The sequence below is a fragment of the Pelophylax lessonae genome (assembly GCF_965119305.1).
Source record: "Pelophylax lessonae genome assembly, chromosome: 8".
In the NCBI taxonomy this organism is placed as follows: domain Eukaryota; kingdom Metazoa; phylum Chordata; class Amphibia; order Anura; family Ranidae; genus Pelophylax; species Pelophylax lessonae.
The window spans coordinates 206,576,778-206,604,707 of record NC_138775.1 but is presented as its reverse complement, the minus strand read 5'-3'; the positions used below and the strand labels follow the sequence as shown (position 1 = coordinate 206,604,707).

The window sequence follows — 27,930 nt, the reverse complement described above, 5'->3', positions numbered from 1 at the left end:
ATATAGATATTCAGTTAGTTTTCATGTGTCAGAACATGTTATTACGAGTGCTTTTAAACTTTGGGTTCACTACATATACAGTGCCTTGCGAAAGTATTCAGCCCCCTTGAACTTTGCGACCTTTTGCCACATTTCAGGCTTCAAACATAAATATATAAAACTGTAATTTTTGTGAAGAATCAACAACAAGTGGGACGCAATCATGAAGTGGAACGAAATTTATTGGATATTTCAAACTTTGTTAACAAATAAAAAACTGAAAAATTGGGCGTGCAAAATTATTCAGCCCCTTTACTTTCAGTGCAGCAAACTCTCTCCAGAAGTTCAGTGAGGATCTCTGAATGATCCAATGTTGACCTAAATGACTAATGATGATAAATAGAATCCACCTGTGTGTAATCAAGTCTCCGTATAAATGCACCTGCACTGTGATAGTCTCAGAGCTCCGTTTAAAGCGCAGAGAGCATCATTAAGAACAAGGAACACACCAGGCAGGTCCGAGATACTGTTGTGGAGAAGTTTAAAGCCGGATTTGGATACAAAAAGATTTCCCAAGCTTTAAACATCCCAAGGATCACTGTGCAAGCAATAATATTGAAATGGAAGGAGTATCAGACCACTGCAAATCTACGAAGACCTGGCCGTCCCTCTAAACTTTCAGCTCATACAAGGAGAGGACTGATCAGAGATGCAGCCAAGAGGCCCATGATCACTCTGGATGAACTGCAGAGATCTACAGCTGAGGTGGGAGACTCTGTCCATAGGACAAAAATCAGTCGTATACTGCACAAATCTGGCCTTTATACAAGAGTGGCAAGAAGAAAGCCATTTCTTAAAGATATCCATAAAAAGTGTCGTTTAAAGTTTGCCACAAGCCACCTGGGAGACACACCAAACATGCGGAAGAAGGTGCTCTGGTCAGATGAAACCAAAATCAAACTTTTTGGCAACAATGCAAAACTTTATGTTTGGCGTAAAAGCAACACAGCTCATCACCCTGAACACACCATCCCCACTGTCAAACATGGTGGTGGCAGCATCATGGTTTGGGCCTGCTTTTCTTCAGCAGGGACAGGGAAGATGGTTAAAATTGATGGGAAGATGGATGGAGCCAAATACAGGACCATTCTGTAAGAAAACCTGATGGAGGGGGGGCTTGGCCTGAAGCTTCATGTGAGCAGATGTGCGTGAGCTCCTCTCTCCCGGCTTTAACGGTTTCTTTCCATCCTGTGTTCTGATATCTACTGAATCTCCGCTCCAGTGTGCCTGCATACTCATCGTGCCTACTCACCGCCATGTCTCCGCCACCGAAACGGTCCGAGGCCACTGCCGCCAGGAAGAAGGCGCGCAGGCCCAAGATGGCGGCGATCCATCCTCCGCTCTGGATCCGGCTGTCACGGAACCATGAACCAGACGTACAACAACAGATAAGTGAAAATAAGAAGGCTTTATTGAAAATCAAGCTGTAAAGCAAAAGTCCAAACGGAAGGCGAAACCGAGGCAGAGTCCTTGCGAAGCCAGAGGTCAGGAACCAGCAGGGTAGTCAGACGAAGCCAGGATCAGGAACCAGCAGGGTAGTCAGACGAAGCCAGGATCAGGAACCAGCAGGGTAGTCAGACGAAGCCAGGATCAGGAACCAGCAGCAGCAGTCTTAGAAGCATGTGAACACAGGAGGACCAAGCAAGGAACTGAAGCCACAGACCTCCTATATATATATATGAGCTAGGCATCCAGCTCCTCCCAGTGGGAAGGAGGAGCCGCAGGGTGGGAGGCTACAAGAAACCAAGATGGCCGCCAGCACATGTCAAACGAAGGAGAACAGCAAGAAGGTAAGACCATGACAGTACCTCCCCCTCAAGGGCCCCTCCTCCGCGGAGTAAAGAACGGTTTCTGAGGGAAGCGTGCGTGGAAGGCTCGGAGCAAGGCAGGAGCATGGACATCTGCGGAGGGAACCCAGGAACGCTCCTCTGGACCATAACCATGCCAATGAACCAAAAACTGCACCCGACCGCGGACCAGGCGTGAGTCCAGGATATTGCTCACCTCATACTCCTCACGATTGCCCACTTGGACCGGACGGGGCCGAGGAACCAAGGAAGTGAAACGATTACACACCAGTGGCTTCAACAGGGAGACATGAAACACATTAGAGATCCGCATGCCAGGAGGGAGCGCAAGGGCATAGGCTACCGGGTTTACCCTGCGAAGCACTCGGAAGGGACCAACAAAGCGAGGCGCCAGCTTGGGAGTGGGCACTCGAAGGTTGAGGTTGCGGGTGGACAACCATACACGGTCTCCGACCTGGTAGGAAGGAGCAGGCGCTCGTCTGCGATCAGCCTGGAGTCTCTGGCGCTGCGCAGAAACCTCAAGGGACTTCTGGATCTGTACCCAAGAAGCACGTAGGACGGAAAGGTGATCCTCCACAGCCGGAATATCCTGGGGAGAGAATACCTCCGGTAACACGGCAGGTTGGAACCCATAATTGGCCATGAAGGGAGACGTCCCAGAGGAAGAGTTCACCGCCGTGTTCCTGGCAAACTCAGCCCAAGGCAGGAGGTCAACCCAATTGTCTTGGTGGTCGGAGACATAGCAACAAAGGAATTGTTCCAAGGCCTGATTAGATCGTTCTGCGGCCCCATTGGACTGAGGGTGGTAGGCCGAGGAGAAGGAGAGATGAATCCCCAACTGGGAGCAAAAGGCGCGCCAGAACCTGGACACAAACTGACTCCCCCGATCCGACACAATCTCCTTGGGCAAACCGTGCAACCGGAAGACCTCCCTGGCAAAAATCGTGGCCAACTCCTGTGCAGAGGGTAACTTCTTGAGAGGAACACAGTGGCACATTTTGGAAAATCGATCCACAATCATGAGAATGACCGTATGGCCTCGGGATGCAGGGAGGTCCACAATGAAATCCATCCCCAGGTGTGACCATGGGCGCTCCCCGGTGGCTATGGGTTGCAGAAGGCCCAACGGAAGGTGCCGAGGGGACTTATTCTGGGCACAAACGGAGCATGCCGCTACATATGCGGCGATGTCGGAACGTAGGGAAGGCCACCAGAACAGACGTGAAACAGCCCAGGACAGCTGATTCTTTCCAGGATGCCCCGCGGTCTTGGAGTTATGGTAGGTTCGCAACAACCGAGTGCGCAACTCCTCAGGCACAAAACATCTGCCGTTGGGTCTCTCAGAGGGAGCACCAGATTGAGCCGCCAAAATCTGCTCACCCAGGGGAGAGGTCAGGCTGGTGCGAATGGCGGCCAGGATCTGATTTGGAGGTATGACCGAAGTCGGAATCGACTCCTCCCTGGACAGGTCGGAGTACTGCCGTGATAAGGCATCCGCCCTGATGTTCTTGGAACCGGGTAGGTAGGAGACCACGTAATTAAAGCGTGACAAGAACAGAGCCCATCTGGCCTGACGTGGTGTCAATCTCTTGGCCTCAGAAAGGTAGGTCAGATTCTTGTGGTCCGTCAGAATGAGGACCGGAACCGGTGCCTCCATTATTTAAGGGCCTGCACGATGGCCAATAACTCCCTGTCACCAATCTGATAGTTGCACTCCGCGGAAGACAGTTTCCGGGAGTAAAACCCACAAGGAAGCAGAGGACCCTCTGGTGTTCTACGCTGAGACAGAAGGGCGCCTACTCCCGTCTCAGACGCGTCCACCTCGAGGACAAAGGGCAACCCAGGGTTGGGATGCGACAGAATCGGAGCCGACACAAAGGCGGACTTTAGAGCCTCAAAAGCTCGGATGGCCTTGAGCGGCCAGACCTGGGAATTACTGCCCTTCCTGGTCAGATCCGTGAGAGGCTTGGCTAGCATTGAAAAGTCCCTGATGAACTTCCGATAATAATTGGCGAAGCCCAAAAAGCGCTGCAGGGAGCGAAGACCACTGGGCTGGGGCCACTGTAAGACAGCCGAAACCTTCTCAGGATCCATGGAGAACCCCTCAGCGGAAATGATGTAACCTAAGAAGGTTACCTGGGATTGGTGAAATTCGCATTTCTCAAGCTTACCGAACAGCTTGTTCTCTCGTAACCGTTGCAACACTCGTCTGACATCCAGAATGTGGGTCTCCATGGATTCAGAATATACCAAGATGTCATCCAAATAGACCACCACACACTGCTGCAACAGGTCACGGAAAACATCGTTAATGAATTCCTGAAAGACTGCGGGCGCATTGCATAACCCGAAGGGCATAACCAAGGATTCATAATGACCGGTCCTGGTGTTAAACGCGGTCTTCCACTCATCGCCCGCCTTGATCCTTACGAGGTTATATGCCGCCCTCAGGTCGAGTTTGGTAAAGACTGTGGCCCCTTTAAGGCGATCGAACAGCTCGGAAATCAAGGGTATCGGGTAAGCGTTCTTGATCGTGATGCGATTGAGACCCCTGTAATCGATGCAAGGCCTCAACTCACCGCCCTTCTTTTTCACAAAAAAAAATCCAGCCCCTGCCGGGGACGAGGATTTGCGAATGTGTCCGCGTGAAAGCGCCTCCTTCACGTACTCCTCCATGGCCTCATTCTCCGCTACCGACAGTGGATAGACCTTGCCATGAGGAGGAACGGCACCAGGTTGTAACTCAATGGCACAATCGTATGGGCGGTGCGGAGGTAGGGCAACCGCGCGCACCTTATCGAATACATCCCGGTACTCCTCGTATTCAGGAGGCAACAGAGAGTCCGAGGAAGTACACAGCAACTTGACAGGCCCATGGATGCAACTAGCCCCACACTGCGGTGACCACGAGAGAATCTCGGCCGATCTCCAATCGAAAGTCGGATTATGCTTCTGGAGCCAGGGGTACCCCAAGACCACCGAGTAGTGTGGAGACGAAATAACCTGGAAGCAGACCGACTCTCTGTGAACGGCACCAATGGCTATCCCCACTGGAAGGGTCTCATGAGTCACGTGTGGCGGCAGAAGGGGTCTGCCGTCTATCGCCTCAAGAGCCAGTGGAGAACCTCGGGCCTGCAGAGGAATGGAATTGGCGGCAGCGAACACACTATCAATGAACAAACCACCAGCACCAGAGTCCACCAACGCCTGGGTCGTCACTGAGCCCCCGACCCAGGAGAGGACAACAGTAATCAGTGGTTTGTCAACACGGGAAACCGGGGACGAGGAGACTCCACCCAAGATCTGCCCCCGACAGGATCTCAGGTGCGAGCGTTTCCCGGACGGTTCGGACATGCCAACCGAAAATGCCCACCGAGACCACAGTACATGCATCGACCCTCGCGTCTTCGGAGTACCCTCTCCCCCTCGGACAGGCGAGCAAAGCCCAGCTGCATGGGCTCACCCCCAGCCAAGTCATCCCCAGGAGGCGTGGGAGGAGAGGGAGGCACGGGTGGGACAGCAAAGGTAGGCGCCAATCTGTTAGGAGGTCTCCGCAAACTCTCCTTAAAGGAAGGTCTCTCCCTGAGTCTGGTGTCAATCAAAATCAAGAAAGAAATAAGAGACTCGAGCTCCACTGGTAGGTCCTTAGCTGCAACCTCATCCTTCAAGGCATCCGAGAGACCATGAGAGAAAGCAGCGACCAGAGCCTCATTATTCCAGCCCACCTCTGCTGCCAGGGTACGAAACTCAATGGCGTATTCAGCTACGGATCGTGAACCCTGTCTGATGGACATAAGGAGCTTCGCAGCAGAGGCAGCACGAGCCGGCACATCGAATACCCTCCGAAGAGAAGCAACAAAACCGGAAAACTCGGCAACCACCGGATTGTTGTTCTCCCATAAAGGACTAGCCCAGGCCAAGGCCTTGTCCGAGAGCAGCGAAATTAAGAAGCCCACCTTTGATCTCTCAGTAGGAAAGGCATGTGGCAGCAACTCGAAATAAATGCCCACCTGGTTAAGGAAACCTCGGCACTGATTTGGCTCTCCCCCAAAGCGCTGTGGAAGGGGGGCAGAACCGGTCATACCCCGAAACACCGCAGGCGCAACAACAGGTGTCGGGGTAGACTCTGGCGCAACAACCGGTGCGGCAGTAGGAGCGGGCCCAGGAGCGACAACCGACCCATTGGCAACGGGAGAGAAATGAGCCGTGCGTTCAAGCAGGGTTTGCAACGCCACGGCGAACCGACCCAACAGGTGATCCTGCTGATCAAGTCTGGCAACCAGCGTGAGTAGCGAGGAAGGCCCTGTACCGTCAAAATTCATGGCTTGGTCCTAATGTCACGGAACCATGAACCAGACGTACAACAACAGATAAGTGAAAATAAGAAGGCTTTATTGAAAATCAAGCTGTAAAGCAAAAGTCCAAACGGAAGGCGAAACCGAGGCAGAGTCCTTGCGAAGCCAGAGGTCAGGAACCAGCAGGGTAGTCAGACGAAGCCAGGATCAGGAACCAGCAGGGTAGTCAGACGAAGCCAGGATCAGGAACCAGCAGCAGCAGTCTTAGAAGCATGTGAACACAGGAGGACCAAGCAAGGAACTGAAGCCACAGACCTCCTATATACAGTGGGTACGGAAAGTATTCAGACCCCCTTAAATTTTTCACTCTTTGTTATATTGCAGCCATTTGCTAAAATCATTTAAGTTCATTCTTCTTCCTCATGAATGTACACATAGCACCCCATACTGACAGAAAAACACAGAATTGTTGACATTGTTGCAGATTTATTAAAAAAGAAAAACTGAAATATCACATGGTCCTAAGTATTCAGACCCTTTGCTGTGACACTCATATATTTAACTCAGGTGCTTTCCATTTCTTCTGATCATCCTTGAGATGGTTCTACACCTTCATTTGAGTCCAGCTGTGTTTGATTATACTGATTGGACTTGATTAGGAAAGCCACACACCTGTCTATATAAGACCTTCCAGATCACAATGCATGTCAGAGCAAATGAGAATCATGAGGTCAAAGGAACTGCCTGAAGAGCTCAGAGACAGAATTGTGGCAAGGCACAGATCTGGCCAAGGTTACAAAAAGATTTCTGCTGCACTTAAGGTTCCTAAGAGCACAGTGGCCTCCATAATCCTCAAATGGAAGACGTTTGGGACAACCAGAACCCTTCCTAGAGCTGGCCGTCCGGCCAAACTGAGCTATTGGGGGACAAGAGCCTTGGTGAGAGAGGTAAAGAAGAACCCAAAGATCACTGTGGCTGAGCTCCAGAGATGCAGTCAGGAGATGGGAGAAAGTTGTAGAAAGTCAACCATCACTGCAGCCCTCCACCAGTCGGGGCTTTATGGCAGAGTGGCCCGACGGAAGCCTCTCCTCAGTGTAAGACACATGAAAGCCTGCATGGAGTTTGCTAAAAAACACCTGAAGGACTCCAAGATGGTGAGAAATAAGGTTCTCTGGTCTGATGAGACCAAAATAGAACTTTTTGGCCTTAATTCTAAGCGGTATGTGTGGAGAAAACCAGGCACTGCTCATCACCTGTCCAATACAGTCCCAACAGTGAAGCATGGTGGTGGCAGCATCATGCTGTGGGGGTGTTTTTCAGCTGCAGGGACAGGACGACTGGTTGCAATCGAGGGAAAGATGAATGCGGCCAAGTACAGGGATATCCTGGACAAAAACCTTCTCCAGAGTGCTCTGGACCTCAGACTGGGCCGAAGGTTTACCTTCCAACAAGACAATGACCCTAAGCACACAGCTAAAATAACGAAGGAGTGGCTTCACAACAACTCCGTGACTGTTCTTGAATGGCCCAGCCAGAGCCCTGACTTAAACCCAATTGAGCATCTCTGGAGAGACCTAAAAATGGCTGTCCACCAACGTTTACCATCCAACCTGACAGAACTGGAGAGGATCTGCAAGGAGGAATGGCAGAGGATCCCCAAATCCAGGTGTGAAAGACTTGTTGCATCTTTCCCAAAAAGACTCCTGGCTGTATTAGATCAAAAGGGGGCTTCTACTAAATACTGAGCAAAGGGTCTGAATACTTAGGACCATGTGATATTCCAGTTTTTCTTTTTTAATAAATCTGCAACAATGTCAACAATTCTGTGTTTTTCTGTCAGTATGGGGTGCTATGTGTACATTCATGAGGAAGAAGAATGAACTTAAATGATTTTAGCAAATGGCTGCAATATAACAAAGAGTGAAAAATTTAAGGGGGTCTGAATACTTTCCGTACCCACTGTATATGAGCTAGGCATCCAGCTCCTCCCAGTGGGAAGGAGGAGCCGCAGGGTGGGAGGCTACAAGAAACCCAGAAACCAAGATGGCCGCCAGCACATGTCAAACTAAGGAGAACAGCAAGAAGGTAAGACCATGACACCGGCCGCGCAGGTCTCGGACAGCGGTAAGATCCTAGATGATATTTTGCACTGCCAGGCCACCCTAACCTCAAAAATCAAGGAGGTTAAGGTAGATATCTCGCTGATCCGCCAGGACATGCAGAAACTCAAGGGGCGGATGACCGAGGTGGAGGAACGTTTGGGTGTGGTGGAGGATGAACTCCCTCCGGTCCGCACGTCGGTGGAACAGGCCTCCAGGGACATTGCACAATTGTACTTTAAACAACATGACCTGGAAAACCGTGCTAGACGGAATAATGTACGCTTTATCGGTCTTCCAGAGGGTTCGGAGGGCGCCGACCCTGCCACTTTCCTGGAGAACCTGTTGGTCACTACGTACAGCCGTGCCGCCTTCTCCCAGGATTTTGTGGTGGAAAGAGCCCACAGGATGCCAGCTAAGCGACCCCCCCAGGGTGCCCCACCGCGGGTCTTTATAGCCCGATTCCTTAACTACAAGGACAGGGATGCTGTGCTTCGCCTTGCCCAGGAGAAGGGCAACATTCCCATGGATAACCACACTGTTATGGCATTCCCTGATTTTTCTGCGGCTGTTCAAAATCAGCGCAGCCAATTCACTGAGGTTAAACGTCGATTGCGTACCCGCAATCTCAAGTTCTCCATGTTGTATCCTGCGAGACTGCACGTGGTTGCTGAAGATAGAGTGAGATTCTTCGAGGATCCTGATTCTGCAGTGGCCTGGCTGGATGGCCTTCCGTGATGCTGTGTTCCATTGTCATTTCCCGCTACCTTATGCCTTCTTGTATAGTTGATGTCCCTGTATCCTGCCGTTCCTGATTTCCACCAACTTCTCCACCTGCTGTGCTTCCCGCCTGAATGTAAGCATATTCCTATGGACATGCCTCTCTGTTGCAGGATGCGGGATTCCCTGCCTGGCTGTGTTCTGTGCAGACCCTCCGCCCATGCCCTTTTTCCTATGGAACGGACCTTTCCCTGCCTGGCTGCCTCACTCCCTCACCCTATGGCTATGCCTCTCTGCTGTGTGAACCTGTTCTCTCATTTGGCTGGGGTGAGGGAGGTGAACTACACTGGGGTTCCGGTGGGCCTCCTCCATCCCTTCGGTTCGGAACACTGCCTGCTTGCAGCCCGGGATGTATCTGGCTCACGATGTCCTTCTACGTTTGATGACTCACACTGTTACAGGGCCTTGGATCTGGGCTCTCCCTTCGGAGAATGTTCGCCCCTGTTTCCCTCTGTTTTGGGGGGTACTACTGTTAAGCCTGGTGCCCCAGCCGGCGATCCGTGGCCCCTGTTGGCCCGGCTCGACCTGCTGGTTTCTTTCATGTATGCACAACTTTTTACTTTTTTACTGTTTGTTCTGGGCCGATGCTCCAACGTGTTGGCGTTTGTGCGGAGCCGGGTGGGTTACTGTATTTGGGACTTGTTTGTTCCTGCTCATGTGTTTCTATTTGGGTTCACCTTTTTATGTCTTCCATTTCATGCACTATATTGTCATTTCTGTTTGTCGCACGTGGATGGGGTGGGCGTTGCTGCCTGCGCTGGGGGTCCTCCCACTTCCCTTGCCTGCTCCTGCCTTGTTTTTGTTAAGATGGCCTCTCTAAAAATCCTTACCTGGCATGTCCGTGGGGTGCGGGACAGGATTAAACGTTCTGTCGTCCTATCCTACTTGAAAGACCAGCATGCTGATATTATGGTCCTAGTTGAGACGCACGCTGATGACCACCTGCTGCGGGCATTGCGTCATCCATGGATTGGTTGGTCGTTTCAAGCCACTTACTCCTCGTACTCGAGGGGGGTTTCCCTACTCATATCCAAATATACTCCTTTCCAGGCGGGGAATGTGCTCACGGACCCTCAGGGCAGGTATGTTTTTGTCCGGGGGGTGATTGGTGGTCGGGAAGTTTTGATTCTGGCCTGGTATGTGCCACCCCCTTATGCTGCCCCCCTCCTTACAGTGGGCTTTGACTTTATGGCTAAGTTCCCCTCCATCCCTTCAATATGGTTAGGGGACTTCAATATGGTATCTAATCCCATGCTGGACAGACAGGGCCCCTCCCTGGTGGGGACCGCCCCTGTGCCTGACACTAGATTTAGTAGACTGCTTACTGATTTCGACTTGGTTGACACCTGGAGACGTCTCTATCCCACCACTCGTGCCTAATCCTGCTACTCTGCCACCCATTCCTCCATGTCGAGAATTGACTCCATTTGGCTATCACGCTCACTGACGCCTGGTCTAAGGACTGCGGGGTTTGGGCCCCGCCTGCTCTCTGATCATGCCCCGTACTGGGTATCTTTGTCCTCCTTTCCTGGCCCTCCGCGGAGCCACTGGCGCCTGAATCCCTTCTGGCTCTCTGTGGTCCCGGGGTTGGACGGCCTTGGGGAGGAATGGACGCACTTCTTTGCTAACAATGACCTTACCGCCTCCCCCCTGCTGGTGTGGGAGGCGTTCAAACTTCACGCTAAAATGCTCTTGTCAGAGCGCATTTCCAGATTTAAGAGGTCTTCCCGGGCAGAGTACTCCTCCACGGAGCGCCAACTTGAGGCGATTGAGAATCAATATGCCCTTGCGCCTTCCCCGGAGTTACTCGCGGACTTGAATTTGCAGACGATGGCGGTGGAGCAGCTCTGTCGGGAACGCACTAATCGCAAGCTTTTCTTTTGTAAGCAACGGGTGTTTGAGTTCGGTGAGAAGGCGGGTAAGCTTCTCGCTTACTTGGCTCATCTTCACGACAAGCCCCCGGTTGTTATTTCCCTTCACCAGCTTACTTCCGGGGATCCTGCGGACCCATCTGCGGTTGCGGAGGAATTCGCCTCCTTCTTCTAGGACGTCTACACGTCCAAAGTGCAGTACCCCCCTTCGGATTTAACAGCACTACTTGACTCTATTACGTTCCCTACTTTATCCCCCGAGCAGACGTCTGCCCTTGATGCCCCCCTGTCGGTTGCCGACATTGTTGAGGCCCTTTCTTGTTTTGCGCGGGCTAAGGCCCCGGGATCAGATGGCCTCCCAGCCGAGTTCTATTCTCTGTATTCGGAGACCTTGGCCCCCAAACTCCTTGAGGTTTATAATGCTATGTTTGAGGCTGCAGACAGTCCTATGTCCATGAATGAAGCCCTGATTGTCCTTATACCCAAGCCCGGCAAAGACCCCGCGTTTCCTGAATCTTACCGTCCCATTTCCCTCCTTCAGTGTGACATTAAAATCCTAGCCAAGAAACTAGCTCTGCGACTTAATAAGGTTGTTCACTCCCTTATACACCCGGATCAAACGGGCTTTATGCCTTCCAAAAACACAGCGTGCAACACGCGGCGTTTATTCATGAATGTACAGGCGACGCATGATCTCGTAGTTACCCGAGTCTTAGTGTCCTAGGATGCTGCCAAGGCCTTTGACTCGGGGGAGTGGCACTACTTGTGGCAATGTCTGGGGCGTTTCGGTTTCGGGCCTAAATTTGTGAAGTGGTTGACCATCCTCTACCATCGTCCTTGTGCTAGAGTGGTGGCGAATGGTCATACTTCCAGGTCATTTCCTCTTTCTAGAGGAACTCGGCAGGGTTGCCCGATCTCCCCGCTGCTATATGCATATAGCGGTCGAGCCCCTCGCCATTGACATACGTCCACACCCCGCTATCGTTGGCCTCCGTCGTGGCGACCACCTTGATAAAATAGGTCTTTATGCCGATGATATGATCCTTTACCTAGCTGACCCTGGCCCCTCCCTGTCTATGGTCCTGGACCTCATCACTACCTTTGGTGGGTTCTCGGGCCTGACCATCAACTGGGATAAATCGCAGATTTTGTCCCTGGATGTTTTCCCCCAGTCACAGGAACAGTCCCTTCTGCCGTTGCTGCGCGTCTCTACTCTTAAACACCTGGGAGTATACCTTTCCCGTACTTTTGCAGACTATATCGCTCTTAATATTAAACCCTTGTACTCCCTGGTTAAGCATAACACTCAAATCTGGTCCCGCCTCCCCATCGGCCTGATGGGTCGCGTAAATTTAATTAAAATGATCCTTCTGCCCAAAATCCTATATGCTTTGTGGCATTCCCCTACGTATATCCCTTATAAATATTTTGCGATCCTTGAACGCTTGCTGAAGTCTTTCGTGTGGGGCCCCAGTAGACACAAACTGGCTTGGCGTCACGCTACGAAGCCCACTGCATTGGGGGGACTTGCTGTCCCTGACTTTGGGGCGTACTACCTTGCATCTCAATTGTCTCACTTCTATCATATTAACGATCTGGATGCTTCCAGGTACATGGCCTTGGCCTGTCCCCCTGCCCTGGCCTCGAGTCCTCACCCCATCTGCGATGTTCTTAGGGGAGCTGGCGGGCCCTCAAACGCCCAGGTGTCGAGCGCTGTCTCTTCTCATTATAGGAGTATATGGGATTTGGCTCTGTCCAAGACGGGTGACCCGCTGTTCCACGCTAAGACTCCCCTGTGGTTTAATAGACACTTAACTGAATTACTACAACTGCCGGACCCTGGACTGTGGATGACCAAGGGGGTCTTGTATCTTTCCCATGTACTGCGTGGGGGAGCGCTCTGGCCCTTTTCCCAGTTGCGGACTGACTTTGACCTTCCCCCCACCATGTACTATCGCTACTATCAACTTCGGCATGCCCTTCATGCTCAGTTTGGGGGCCGTTACCCGGACTTGCCCACGGTTGACCTGCTGGATGTCCTGACTAGCTCTGACTCCCGTAAGCTTATCTCTCTTTTGTACGAGATGCTGACGTCCAAATCGGCCATGACCCTGGCGTTCGGTGTTCGCCCTCCCTGGACTGACGACACGGGCGATCTTGACGATGATGACTGGACGGAAGCCCTTGGGGCCTGTAAGCTTGTCTCACCCAAGCTGTCCGATAGACTTATGCCCCATACACACGTGCAGATTATCTGCAGACTTTTGTCTGCAGACTTACCAAAACCATATAATATGAGCTCAAACCTAAATACTTTCAATTTGTATGCAATCCGGCAGGCCCTTGCACTACATAGAAAAGGTAAGTCTGCAGACAAAAGTCTGCAGATAATCTGCACGTGTGTATGGGGCATAACACAGGTGTACATACTGCATAGAGTGTACCTCTCCCTCGATAGAATAGCTATATTTGCTCCCTCCAGAGACCCTACGTGCCCCAAGTGTCTATTGTCTCCGGGTACCTTTGGGCATTTGTTGTGGCACTGCCCCCGCATCCAGGGATTCTGGGCGCAAGTGGTCCGTTTCTTACATGACCGCATGGGTTCTCCTGTCTCACTGGATCCTAAGATCTGCCTGCTGGGTATAATCTCCGATGAGGATGCTGATAAACATACCATTAAATTCCTCCATGAAACCCTCTTTAGTGCAAGAAAACTGATTGCCCGCACGTGGATCCAGCCTGGGTGGCCGGATTTGGCTATGTGGAAGGCTGACGTTAATCAATCCTTACCCTATAAGAAGGTCATATACACTAGCCGGGGTTCTCTTGGCAGCTATCACAAGGTCTGGGACAGTTGGCTACAGGTCTCTGACACTTGTTCCCCTGGGTGATTACTTGTTTTGTTGTGAGTTCCATGCCTCTTTGTTCTTTTTCCTGGGCGATGTGGGGCTGTGTATTCTCACCGCCTGCTGATCTGTATTTCTATATGCTGCACCCTCTTACCCCACCCATGTCGCTGGTTCTCTTTAATTTTTTTTTTGCATGCTGCTTATGCCTTATGATGTCACGTTGTTTTATATATTGATGCTGTGCTGTGACTCGATATGTTGACTGTATGTGTTAACTCTTTTTTGTGAACCCAATAAACGTTTGTTTTTATAAAAAAAAAAGAAAACCTGATGGAGTCTGCAAAAGACCTGAGACTGGGACCGAGATTTGTCTTCCAACAAGACAATGATCCAAAACATAAAGCAAAATCTACAATGGATTGGTTCACAAATAAACATATCCAGGTGTTAGAATGGCTAAGTCAAAGTCCAGACCTGAATCCAATCGAGAATCTCTGGAAAGAACTGATAACTGCTGTTCACAAACGCTCTCCATCCAACCTCACTGAGCTTGAGCTGTTTTGCAAGGAGGAATGGGCAAAAATTTCAGTCTGTCGATGTGAAAAACTGATAGAGACATATCCCAAGCGACTTACAGCTGTAATCGCAGAAAAAGGTGGCGCTACAAAGTATTAACTTAAGGGGGCTGAATAATTTTGCACGCCCAATTTTCCAGTTTTTTATTTGTTAAAAAAGTTTGAAATATCCAATAAATCTCATTCCACTTCATGATTGTGTCCCACTTGTTGTTGATTCTTCACAAAAAATTACAGTTTTATATCTTTAGGTTTGAAGCCTGAAATGTGGCAAAAGGTCGCAAAGTTCAAGGGGGCCGAATACTTTTGCAAGGCACTGTGTGTATATATTGTGTGTGTGTGTGTGTATATATATATATTATTCAGTAAAAGTGCATTTTTTTTGTTCACTGCAATGTCGCAGTCCCGCTAAAAATCGCTGATCGCCCCCATTACTAGTAAAAACAATAAAAAATAAATAAAAAGTCCATAAATGTATACGATAGTTTGTAGACGCTATAACTTTTGCGCAAACGAATCAATATACATACACTTATTCGGAACATTAGATTTTTTACATTTTTTTTATTGGGTATATTTTATAGAAGAAAATAAAATAAATATTGTTTTTTTTTTTTCAAAATTTTGGGGGTTTTTTTGTTTATAGTGCAAAATATACAAACCGCACAAGTGATCAAATACCGCCAAAAGAAAGCTCTATTTGGGGGAAAAGAAAACATCAATTTTATTTGGGTGCAGCATTGCACGACCACGCAATTGGCAGTTAAAGCAACGCAGTGCGGTATCACAAAAAACAGCCTGGTCAGGAAGGGGGTAAAACATTCCAGAGCTGAAGTGGTTAACTAAACTCGCTCACCTGGAACATCTTTTTTTTTTTTGTTTCATACTTCCACTAAGGGTACCTTTTTTGGTGTCAACCACTTAGGAGGTGATTTACCCTAAATTTGGAGAGATTTTCCTTCATTTCCTATTGTGGCTCAAGGACAGGAAGTGAAGGGATATATCAACAATGGAGCACAAGCAGAAAATTACAAGAATTTTAACATTATTGAATTTCAAAAACTTTTAAAAAAGTTTTGCTTTATATACACTTTAACTCCTATAACTATACTTCATTATTAAAAACAGCTAAAGAATATGTCACACCTACTCTGTGACTATTCACCTAGCACGTCCTTTACATACAACTATGGCTATTTCCACATCTTCTTCCTCATGTCTAACACATAGCACAGCTTTATCATGTTCTGTCTTTAAACCACACACCATAATGTGCTAATTAAGTAGGAAATGGGTCAGAGTATGACCCCCATGTGAAGAGTATTTAACAACAGGAACTTACTCAATGTGCATAAGTGGCTCACTATGTAAAGAGGAAGCATTTGTACACCAGTGGCCGATTACCCAAGATCATATGTAATTATATAACTACATGCCCGAAGAATGGGCAGCCCCTTCATGGTATATGTCTTACTAACATCATAATAAAATAATACACAGCGTAATTTCGATTAAAAAGCCAACTGTCTCAAAAAAGTTTTTTTTTTGTTTTTTTTTTTTTAAGTCGGCAGCTACAAATACTCCAGTTATCCACACAGTTTGTGCTTTGAAGCCAGTTCTGGGCATCCCATATCTCCCTAACCCCCGTCCAAGTTAAATCCCCTAATAAATTATAAAAACCAAGTCTATGGACTAGATTATTGATTGATGAGTGCTTGCCGAATATGTTTATTGCCTGGCTGCACAGGAGAAGGGGGACCGAAAAATCCAGCGCCCGTTTAGGGGGTAGCTCTACACCAGCTTAACACTGAGATTCTAGGGAAAAATAGCCTCAATTGCCATTATGGTGGCCATATAATCAATATGATTAAAGCAGTGGTTCTCAATTCTGGTCCTCGGGACCCACTAACAGGCCAGATTTTAAGTATTACCTTGGGGGATGCAGACTAGAATACTGCAATCACTGAGCAGCAAATGAGATCACCTGTGATGTAATTTAGTTATCTTGCAAACCTGGCCTGTTGGTGGGTCCCGAGGACCGGAATTGAGAACCACTGGATTAAAGGATTCTTCACAGGATCACACAGCATGAATCCATGAATTATAGAAAGGAAACTGTCATTGATTGATTTTGCGCAAAGCTGATTATTTTAATTGAAATTATTTTGATTGGTCTGGTAAATCCGACTGTAGAAAAGTAGACCTATCAGTGCTTGTTTATAAATTTGTCAATTATATTATTTTGAGTGACAAGGGGTTTGACATGATTTTTTCAATCAAGACAAATTTAAAAGCAACATTTAGTAAACTAAAAACAAAAACTTAATTTATCAAATGTTAGCAATATTTTGTTTTTATTTATACATAACACATTTATGTTCTGAATACTATAAGGCTCCTTTCACACGGCCGCTCCGTGTGTCCGCAAATCATCCAATCCGTTTGCGGATGATTTGCGGACATAATGTAAGTGAATGGCACTGCGGATGTCAGCGGAATACCATCCGCTGACACCCGATTTTCCTCCTTTCAGTTCTGTTCCGTTTTTACGAATGGAACAGAACCCCATTTTTCCTTCCGTGTAAAAAACGGAAAGGAAGGAAAATCGGATGTCAGCGGTGTCATCCGCTGACATCCGCAGTGCCATATACTTACATTATGTCCGCATATCATCCGCAAACAGATGGGATGATATGCGGGCACACGGAGCGGATGACAGAAATGTCATCCGCTCCGTGGAAAAAAAAAAAAAAAAAAGTCCCGCAGCGGACCTTTCACACGGAGCGGCCGTGTGAAAGGAGCCTTAATTATATATTCTTCTGTATAAAAAAAAAAAAAAAGAAGAAAATGCAAATTGTTTATTTTGTACCAAAAATAAAGCACTAGTGTACAAGTATATAAAGTTATTTTTTTTTTTTGTAAATGATGAGACAACCAGTTCCTAATATCCTATTCCAAACTAGCTTTCCATTGGTTTTGAGTACATGGTCTAATGATATCTAACAATTTGAATTAGTGGATGATCGAGCATATTTTCTCCTGGACAATAATTGTATGAAAATAGGATCATAAATAAAATTACTTCATGTATGACAACCATTATGCTTATCCCTAAAATAGGAAAGTAGGTATGGGAAGAGAATCACTCACCAGCCCACTGGAGAAAATTAGCACAGTCTGTCTTGTTGTATCTGACAGCGATATCACATGCCTTTTCTCCTCGGAAATTTAATAGCAAGATATCGCCTCCTAGTTCTACTATAGTCTTTAATACCTCTAGATGACCCCACGCCGCAGCACAATGCAATGGCAGGTAACCTGGAACAGAAGAAATTACAGGCTTGTTAAATGAAGCACTATAGCATTCCACAGAAAAATACATTTGCAGGGAACAAATTGGAGAAAAAAGTGTTTGTTTTGTGTGCATTTAAACTTCATACTTTGCTTATAAAATAATGCAACTGCTTCATAGTTCAAAAAGTGATGTGGGATGATTTCTCTGAAAAAGTCAGAGAAGCTTTATAATAATTAAAAAAAAAATAAGTATCACTTTTATTTTTACAGTATTTACAGTGCCTTGCGAAAGTATTCGGCCCCCTTGAACTTTGCGACCTTTTGCCACATTTCAGGCTTCAAACATAAAGATATAAAACTGTAATTTTTTGTGAAGAATCAACAACAAGTGGGACACAATCATGAAGTGGAACGAAAATTTATTAGATATTTCAAACTTTTTTAACAAATAAAAAACTGAAAAATTGGGCGTACAAAATTATTCAGCCCCCTTAAGTTAATACTTTGTAGCGCCATCTTTTGCTGCAATTACAGCTGTAAGTCGCTTGGGGTATGTCTCTATCAGTTTTGCACATCGAGAGACTGACATTTTTGCCCATTCCTCCTTGCAAAACAGCTCGAGCTCAGTGAGGTTGGATGGAGAGCGTTTGTGAACAGCAGTTTTCAGTTCTTTCCACAGATTCTCGATTGGATTCCGGTCTGGACTTTGACTTGGCCATTCTAACACCTGGATATGTTTATTTGTGAACCATTCCATTGTAGATTTTGCTTTATATTTTGAATCATTGTCTTGTTGGAAGACAAATCTCCGTCCCAGTCTCAGGTCTTTTGCAGACTCCATCAGGTTTTCTTCCAGAATGGTCCTGTATTTGGCTCCATCCATCTTCCCATCAATTTTAACCATCTTCCCTGTCCCTCCTGAAGAAAAGCAGGCCCAAACCATGATGCTGCCACCACCATGTTTGACAGTGGGGATGGTGTGTTCAGGGTGATGAGCTGTGTTGCTTTTATGCCAAACATAACGTTTTGCATTGTTGCCAAAAAGCTTGATTTTGGTTTCATCTGACCAGAGCACCTTCTTCCACATGTTTGGTGTGTCTCCCAGGTGGCTTGTGGCAAACTTTAAACAACACTTTTTATGGATATCTTTAAGAAATGGCTTTCTTCTTGCCACTATTCCATAAAGGCCAGATTTGTGCAGTATACGACTGATTGTTGTCCTATGGACAGAGTCTCCCACCTCAGCTGTAGATCTCTGCAGTTCATCCAGAGTGATCATGGGCCTCTTGGCTGCATCTCTGATCAGTCTTCTCCTTGTATGAGCTGAAAGGTTAGAGGGACGGCCAGGTCTTGGTAGATTTGCAGTGGTCTGATACTCCTTCCATTTCAATATTATCGCTTGCACAGTGCTCCTTGGGATGTTTAAAGCTTGGGAAATCTTTTTGTATCCAAATCCGGCTTTAAACTTCTCCACAACAGTATCTCGGACCTGCCTGGTCTGTTCCTTGTTCTTCATGATGCTCTCTGCGCTTTAAACGGGCCTCTGAGACTATCACAGTGCAGGTGCATTTATACGGAGACTTGATTACACACAGGTGGATTCTATTTATCATCATTAGTCATTTAGGTCAACATTGGATCATTCAGAGATCCTCACTGAACTTCTGAAGAGAGTTTGCTGCACTGAAAGTAAAGGGGCTGAATAATTTTGCATGCACAATTTTTCAGTTTTTTATTTAACAAAGTTTGAAATATCCAATAAATTTCGTTCCACTTCATGATTGTGTCCCACTTGTTGTTGATTCTTCACAAAAAATTACAGTTTTACATCTTTATGTTTGAAGCCTGAAATGTGGCAAAAGGTCGCAAAGTTCAAGGGGGGCGAATGCTTTCGCAAGGCACTGTAGTTCCCAAAGGGACCAAGAGCGTGTAGTACCTTGTGCTTGCTTCCTAGCTTGTCCTACAACACTAGCTGCAATGTCAGACAGGGTGCCCCCCCCGGTGCACAGCCACTGAACACTGCAGTAGGTAAAGAAACCCCTGCTTTGTTAGCAAGCTATCTGGATCTCCCAGCATTTTCCCCTGGCCAGCAATGATGCAAGGAATGTAGAGGGACATGCCTACAGGTATTGTCTTTGCTGGTGCTTGCCTTGGACAAGTGCAGGGATCCAGGGACAGGTGCTTGCTAGTAAAGCAGCCATCTCCTTGCTATTTGTGGTGTCGGGCAGTTGTGCGCCAAGGGGGGGGGGGGGGGGCACCCTGGGCACCCTGTCCAGCATTGCAGCTATTGTCACAGGGCTCCTAGGAAGATGGGACAAAGTACTGCATGTTCTTTCCCCATTGGAAACAAATACTTAAAAAAAAAAAAAAAAACAATAGTTCTTTAACTTTGTTACACTGAACACAATTTTAAACGTAACACTTTTGTTTTTGCCCCCATTTTTCATGAGCTGAACTCAAAGATCTAAGACTTTTTCTATGTACACAAAAGGCCTATTTCTCTCAAATATTGTTCACAAATCTGTCTAAATCTTTGTAAGTCAGCATTTCTTCTTTGCCGAGATAATCCATCCACCTCACAGGCGTGGCATATCAAGATGCTGATCAGAACGCATTTGCTCGTGTGCCCTAGGCTGGCCACAAAAGGCCACAAACTGTCAGAAACCGTCTCAGGGAAGCTCAGTTGCATGCTCGTCATCCTCATCAGGGTCTCGACCTGACTTCAGTTTGTCGTTGTAACCGACTTGAGTGGGCAAATGCTCACATTCTTGCACTTTGGAGAGGTGTCCTCTTCACATATTTCACTCTACAGGACGGATGGCAGACAGCAAGTATGGCGTTGTGTGGGTGAGCAGTTTACTGATGTCAAAATTGTGGATCGAGTGGCCCATGGTGGCAGTGGGGTATGTTTTGGGCAGGCATATGTTATGGACAGCAAACACAGGTGCATTGTATTGATGGAGTTTGAATGCACAGAGATACCGTGATGAGATCCTAAAGCTCATTGTTGTCCACGACCATCACTTCATGTTGCAGCATGATAATGCACAGCCCCATGTTGCAAGGATCTGTACACGATTGCTGGAAGCTGAAAACATCTTAGTTATTGCATGTCCAGCATACTCACCGGACATGTCACCCTTTGATGTTTGGGATGCTCTGGATTGGCATATATGACAGCATGTTCCAGGTCGTGCCAAAATCTAGCAACTTCACACATTAATGTGAAGAGGAGTGGACCAACATTCCACAGGCCACAATCAACAACCTGATCAACTCTATGCGAAGGAGATGTGTTGCACTGCATGAGGCAAATGGTGGTTGTACCAGATACTGACTGGTTTTCAGACCCCCCTGGGACTGGGACCCCCCTTCCCCCCCAATTTAGTAAAACTGCAGATTTTAGAGTGGCCTTTATTGTGGCCAGCCTAAGGCACACCTGTGCAATAATCATGCTGTCTAATCAGCATCTTGATATGCCATGCCTGTGAGGTGGATGGATTATCTCAGCAAAGGAGAAGTGCTCACTAACACAGATTTAGACAGATTTGTGAACAATATTTGAGAGAAATAGGCCTTTTGTGTACATAGAAAAAGTCTTAGATTTTTGAGTTCAGTGCATGAAAAATGGGGGCAAAAACAAAAGTGTTGCGTTAATAATTTTGTTCGGTGTAGTTTGTGCAGTCTTGATAACACGTTGATATTTCTGTGTAAAGAAAACCATACTACCTTTCTTGTAAAGACTGACCCTTATTTTGTCCTATGCGTAGACACTGTTTACTACAGCTGTACCTTTTTATAATTCTGGAGCAAAGTATGCCTTTAGAACTTTGTTCCACATCCCTATATATAAACGTTAAGGTGATCATACATTTTATAGCTGATAATAAAATCTAGAGAATAAAAAGTTATTGTGCAGTTAGAAGGCTACATGATGCAACAAATATGAATTATTGTATGAAAGGCAATGTAATGGCCACATTTGCAAAGACTCAATATTTGCAGTGTTGACCCTTTTTTTTCAAGACCTCTGCAATTCGCTCTGGCGTGCTGTCAATCAACTTCTGGGCCACATCCTGACTAATGGCAGCACAGTCTTGCAAAATCAATGCTTAGATTTTGTCAGAATTTCTGTTTTTTTTTTTTTTTTCTCACCTGCCTCTTGAGGATTGACCACAAGTTCTCAGTGGGATCAAGGTCTGGGAAGTTTCTAGGCCATGGACCCAAAATTATAATGTTTTGTTCCCCAAGCCACTTAGTTATCACTTTTTCCTTATGGCAAGGTGCTCCATCATGCTGGAAAATGCATTGTTTGTCACCAAGCTGTTCTTGGATGGTTGGGAGAAGTTACTGTCAGAGGATGTTTTTGTACCATTCTTTATTCATGGCTGTGTTCTTAGGCAAAGATGTGAGTAAGCCCACTCCCTTGGCTGGGAAGAAACCCCACACATGATTGGTCTCGGGATGCTTTACTGTTGGCATGAAACAGGACTGATGGTAATGCTCACCTTTTCTTCTCCCGACAAGGTTTTTTCCGGATGCCCCAAACAATGGAAAAGGGGATTCATCAGAAATAATTACTTTACCCCAGTCCTTAGCAGTCCAATCCCTGTACTTTTTGAAAAATATCAGTCTGTCCCTAATGTTTTTCCTGGAGAGAAGTGGCTTATTTTCTGCCCTTCTTGACACCAGGCCATCCTCCAAAAGTCTTCGCCTCACTGTGGGTGCAGATGCACTCACACCTGCCTGCAGCCATTCCTGAGCAAGCTCTGCACTGGTGGTGCCCCGATCCCACAATCAACTGTAGGAGACTTGGGCTTGCTAGACTTTCTTGGGCGCCCTGAAGCCTTTTTCACAAATGCAGTGGATTTTTTTTTTTTAATGGGATCAAGTAAATTTTCATAGCAAAGAGGGACTTTGCAATTAGTTGCAATTCATCTGATCACTCCTAATAACATTCTGGAGTATATGTAAATTGCCATCATAAAAACTGAGGCAGCAGACTTTGTGAAAATTAATATTTGTGTCATTCTCACAACTTTTGGCCATGGCTGTAAATAATGCTGCTCATCACACTTTCACCATAAATTTGCTCCAAACCCCTTGGCTCGATCAGATTGAAATCATAACCGCTAGGGCTGTGCATCTTCACTTACCTCACGATTCGATGCGATTACGATTATTAGGGTCGCGATTCGATACGATTCGATTCCGCGATGCATCACGATTATTGCCCAATGCCCATGCCCAGCCCACTGCCCAATGGTTTTCAAAACTTTATCAAAACAAACAATCAAGCAGTCACAAATAAAAGAATCCTTTTTATTTTCATTTGCTTCAAAGGACACTTTCCTGGACCCTGTCATGGCCTGCAAGCCCTGCATACTTTAGTGCACTTGCACTGCAAACATATAGGAAGGTCTGAAAATGCAAACAGCATAGCAGAGACAGACAACAACACTAGTATTTTACTAGAAGTAACAGTAAAATTAGAAAAAAACTGTAGTAGTGCAGTTTACTGCTTCATAAAAGAAAATATTAATATAAGCCAGGCCTACCACCATTTAAAGTACAACTAAAGGCCAAACTTTTTGGATTTTGGATAAAGTTTGGCCTATAGTTGTACTTTAAGGCAAGCCAAGATAGAAGAAGCCAGCCAGCCAGCCAAGCTAATATTCTTGTGAAAATGGTCATCATAAATTCCCACAAAACATTATATATAAATCCTTTTATGTGAATATGCATTGCAATAAATTCCAGGTGTGCCATAACCTGTCCTCTACAAAACAGAGCACTTCCTGACTAGTAGCAAACATCAAGGGTGAACCTGGCAATAGTGCACTGCTGCATAACTTCCATGTTCACCGTGATGTTTGTTTCCCTCTGCAACTGCCAGTCAACTCAAGTGAGTTGATGGATTGGCTGCTAGAGGGGAGTTACAAATATAAGCTTTAAGCTTATCAATTCACTTATGTCACTTTTATGTCACTTACTTTACAGAAAACGTTACCTGTCCTGCAGACAGTCTCTGTCTCTACCACGATTAAACCCAACTGAAGCCAAGCCAAAGCCACCATTAGAGGAAGGAAAACCCTTGACAGAGTAAATCATCAACTAAAGCTTAAACCTTGAGTAAATCACCAATCCCCCACAGCACTGACAAACACTTGAGTGAGAGTGAATCCCCCCCCCCCTTGCCCAGACCCCCACACTGACAGAGACCTGGATGTCCCCCACACCTTCCCCAATCCCCCACAGCACTGACAAACAGTGAGTGAGTCCCCCCCTTGCCCAGACCCCCATAGCTGACTGACACTGACAGAGACCCCCAGGCCCCCACTGACACTGACTGACCCCCCTGGCTGCCAGACTGCCACAGCAGAACAGTACCCCCGGGCCCCGACCGACCGTCCCCTGTCCCAGGCCCCCCCATCACAGACATCCCCCAGAGATACAGACGAGAGACCCCCATGAATGATTACACAATTATTTGTTCGGACATACCTGCTGTGTGACTGTGTGGGTTGTTGTGCACTGCATTGCAGAGGAGGACAGGTGCTGTGCTGCTCTCTGGGCTCTGTGGCGGGCGGCAGGCGTCACTGGCAGTGGCGTGGCGGCTGGGCCTCCAGGGCCTGTCGGCTACGGTGAGGCTGGCGGCGCTGGCTGGCTGCGATGGGGACGCACTTGGGGCTCCTCGCTCCTGTGTGTGGACTCACTGGACTGGCGGCTTCTGGCTTGGATGGCTGGCTGGCTGGCTTCTAGGCCGCAGGTGGGACGCCGATACATGCGGGGGATGTCTTGCTGCGCCTCGGCCCGGGTCTAAGAGGCGGAAGGGGAGGGTCGGAGCCTTTTTATTAAGCTCCCGCCACTAACCCACCAATCAGCTGCCGATCCTGCGATCTTGTGATTTTTTTTCCCTTGCGCGATAGGGCGTGGCCGCGGCTGATGACGTCATTTCGTATAATCGATTATGCCGGCAGCCCGCATCGATGCAGAATCGCGAAGGGTCGAATCGCGATGCATCGATCTTTCGATTATATTCCCCAGCCCTAATAACCGCCCACTGCGTATTCTTCAATGGTATATCCAGTAGTGATGGACCGATATCGTTTTTTTATTGCCGATACCGATATTTTTTTTCACAGGTACTCTGGTGGAGGGATCTGGGGGTCTAAAAGACCCCAAACCCCTCCTCTGCACTTAAAAGCATTCAAAAAGCCAGGTTTGGCTGTTTTGAATGCTCACATTTTTTTTAATTTGCTGCCGAGTACCTGGAAGTGATGTCATGACATCACTTCCAGGTTTTTTACATGGAGACCCGATCAGAGTTGAATGTGGCTTTGATCAGGTCTTCTCTTCGGCAGCCCTGCAGGTAGGATGCCCGGGTCTCCCGGTGGGATGGGAGACCCGGGCGAGCCGACGGAAGGCGGCGGGAGGGGGGAGACAGCCGAGCGGCTTCTCAGCCGCATCAGTTGTCATTCCAAAACAGTCGCCCGTTGGCTATGGACACTGGTACCGGGGTGATGCCTCTAGCTGCAGGCATCACTCCGGTACAGCACTTTCCCGAAATATCAGTAACCTCAGGGGCGGATTCCGATATACCGGGGAAAGTGCATATCGGCCCCCGATAATTGGTCGATCCCCAATATCCAGGTTTTAGTACCATTTGTTGTATATATAATTTAATGTTAATCTCACTGGCTTTAGTACCAAGTGATATTTGCCACTTGAGTACCCACTGGGCTTGTGTGCTAGATTTTTTATGCAATATAAAAATATGAAAATGGATCTCCTAAATCTGTACTGTATAGGTGGATTACGTTGTTTTATACTGAATTTGTTGACAGGGTTTAAACAACACCCACAGCTGGTTGATATCCAAATGCTCAACATTGACATCCAAAACCAGCATCAATATGGTAGATATATTGAGAGTACAGTGAAATGGTATAAGGGCAATGTCTTACTTGCATAACTTTTATTTCTCCATAATTGATCACTAGCAGTAGAAAACCTCAGTTCCATCACACATTGCAGAAAGGACCTAGGCTATCTATGTGTAAGCATTGGTCTCTCTGCAGCTGCCTGATGCCGACCACCTACTGGTAAGTCAGAGCTGGAATGCAAGAATCCTGTAAGGGTAAAATGTAGGTCAACTCAAAACTACTTTAGTTATAGGTGGTGCTTGGTGAAATTAGTCAGTCCCTGACTTTCTTGTTTATTCCATCAGCAAGATCCCCCTGCTATGATTCCTAACTCTGTTGCTGTCCCCTTTGGAGGTTTGGGTGTTCCCTTTGCATGTTCCATTACCTTCTATTACATTTTCTATAATATAAAGTAATAAAAAAAGAAAATTCCAAACAAAATATGTACTGTATTGCACAGGTTCGCTCCTGTTCAGTCCAGGCTTGCCCACTGCAGCCAGGTGCTAGTACAGCTTGTTATCAACAACCACTAAATAGAAACATAGAAAACATAGAATGTGTCGGCAGATAAGAACCATTTGGCCCATCTAGTCTGCCCAATATATCTGAATCCTATGAAAAGTCCCTGGCCCTATCTTATATGAAGGATAGCCTTATGCCTATCCCATGCATGCTTAAACTCCTTCACTGTATTTGCAGCTACCACTTCTGCAGGAAGGTTATTCCATGCATCCACTACTCTCTCAGTAAAGTAGTACTTCCTCATATTACTTTTAAACCTTTGCCCCTCTAATTTAAAACTGTGTCCTCTTGTGGTAGTTTTTCTTCTTTTAAATATGCTCTCCTCCTTTACCGAGTTGATTCCCTTTATGTATTTAAAAGTTTCTATCATATCCCCTCTGTCTCTTCTTTCTTCCAAGCTATACATGTTAAGGTCCTTTAACCTTTCCTGGTAAGTTTTTTTCCTGCAATCCATGTACTAGTTTAGTAGCTCTTCTCTGAACTCTCTCTAGAGTATCTATATCCTTCTGGAGATATGGCCTCCAGTACTGCGCACAATACTCCAAGTGAGGCCTCACCAGTGTTCTGTACATCGGCATAAGCACTTCTCTCTTTCTACTGCTTATACCTCTCCCTATACATCCAAGCATTCTGCTGGCATTTCGTGCTGCTCTATTACATTGTCTTCCCACCTTTAAGTCTTCTGAAATAATTACTCCTAAATCCCTTTCCTCAGATACTGAGGTCAGGACTGTGTCAAATATTCTATATTCTGCCCTTGGGTTTGCCCTTTTCCACATTAAATTTCAGTTGCCAGAGTTCTGACCATTCTTCTAGTTTTCCTAAATCCTTTTCCATTTGGCGTTTCCCTCCAGGAACATCAACCCTGTTACATATCTTTGTGTCATCAGCAAAAAGACAAACCTTACCATCGAGGCCTTTTGCAATATCACTTATGAAGATATTAAACAAAATTGGTCCCAGTACAGATCCCTGAGGTACCCCACTGGTAACATGACCTTGTTCTGAATGTTCTCCATTGACTACAACCCTCTGTTGTCTGTCACTCAGCCACTGCCTAATCCACTCAACAATATGGGAGTCCATGCTCAATGACTGCAGTTTATTGTTATATTCTATGTGGGACAGTGTCAAAAGCCATACTAAAATCTAGATATGCAATGTCTACTGCACCTCCACCATCTATTATTTTAGTCACCCAGTCAAAAAAAATCTATAAGATTTGTTTGACATGATCTCCCTGAAGTAAACCCATGTTGTTTTTCATCTTGCAATCCATGGGATTTAAGATGTTCCACAATCCTATCCTTTAATAGGGTTTCCATTAATTTGCCTATTATTGATGTCAGACTCACTGGTCTAGAGTTGCTCGATTCCTCCCTACTACCTTTCTTGTGAATGGGCACGACATTTGCCAATTTCCAATCTTCCGGGACGACTCCTGTTACTAATGATTGGTTAAATAAATCTGTTAATGGTTTTGCCAGCTCACCACTAAGCTCTTCTAATAATTTTGGGTGTATATCATCAGGACCCTGTGACTTATTTGTCTTCACTTTAGACAGCAATCTTAGAACGTCTTCCTCTGTAAAGACACATGCATCAAACGATTCATTAGTCATCCTTTCAAGTGGAGGTTAATTGTTAAAATAAATAACCACATGTCGGCATATTCCAAAAGATTTCTTTATTAATTCATAAATGAGGTTTACACATGGGATAAATGGAAATCTGACACATTTCACAAACACAGGTGCTTACTCATAGAATATCAATATCACATTTAATGAGTAAGCACCTATGTGGGTGAAACATCAGAGGTCTCTATTTAACTTGTGGGTACCCATCATTTATGTATTAGTAAAGATTCTTT

At 46.6% G+C, this 27,930-nt stretch overlaps 1 protein-coding gene across 1 annotated transcript in view; it reads right to left on the bottom strand.

Moving 5' to 3' along the window:
* Window positions 1–27,930, bottom strand: part of ANKRD45 (ankyrin repeat domain 45) — a 119,131-nt gene that overhangs the window by 73,701 nt on the left and 17,500 nt on the right. Inside the window, exon 3 of the mRNA XM_082264746.1 lies at window positions 17,467–17,634. Coding sequence (XP_082120872.1) covers window positions 17,467–17,634 — 168 coding nt within the window. The remainder of the gene's footprint in view (window positions 1–17,466; window positions 17,635–27,930) is intronic.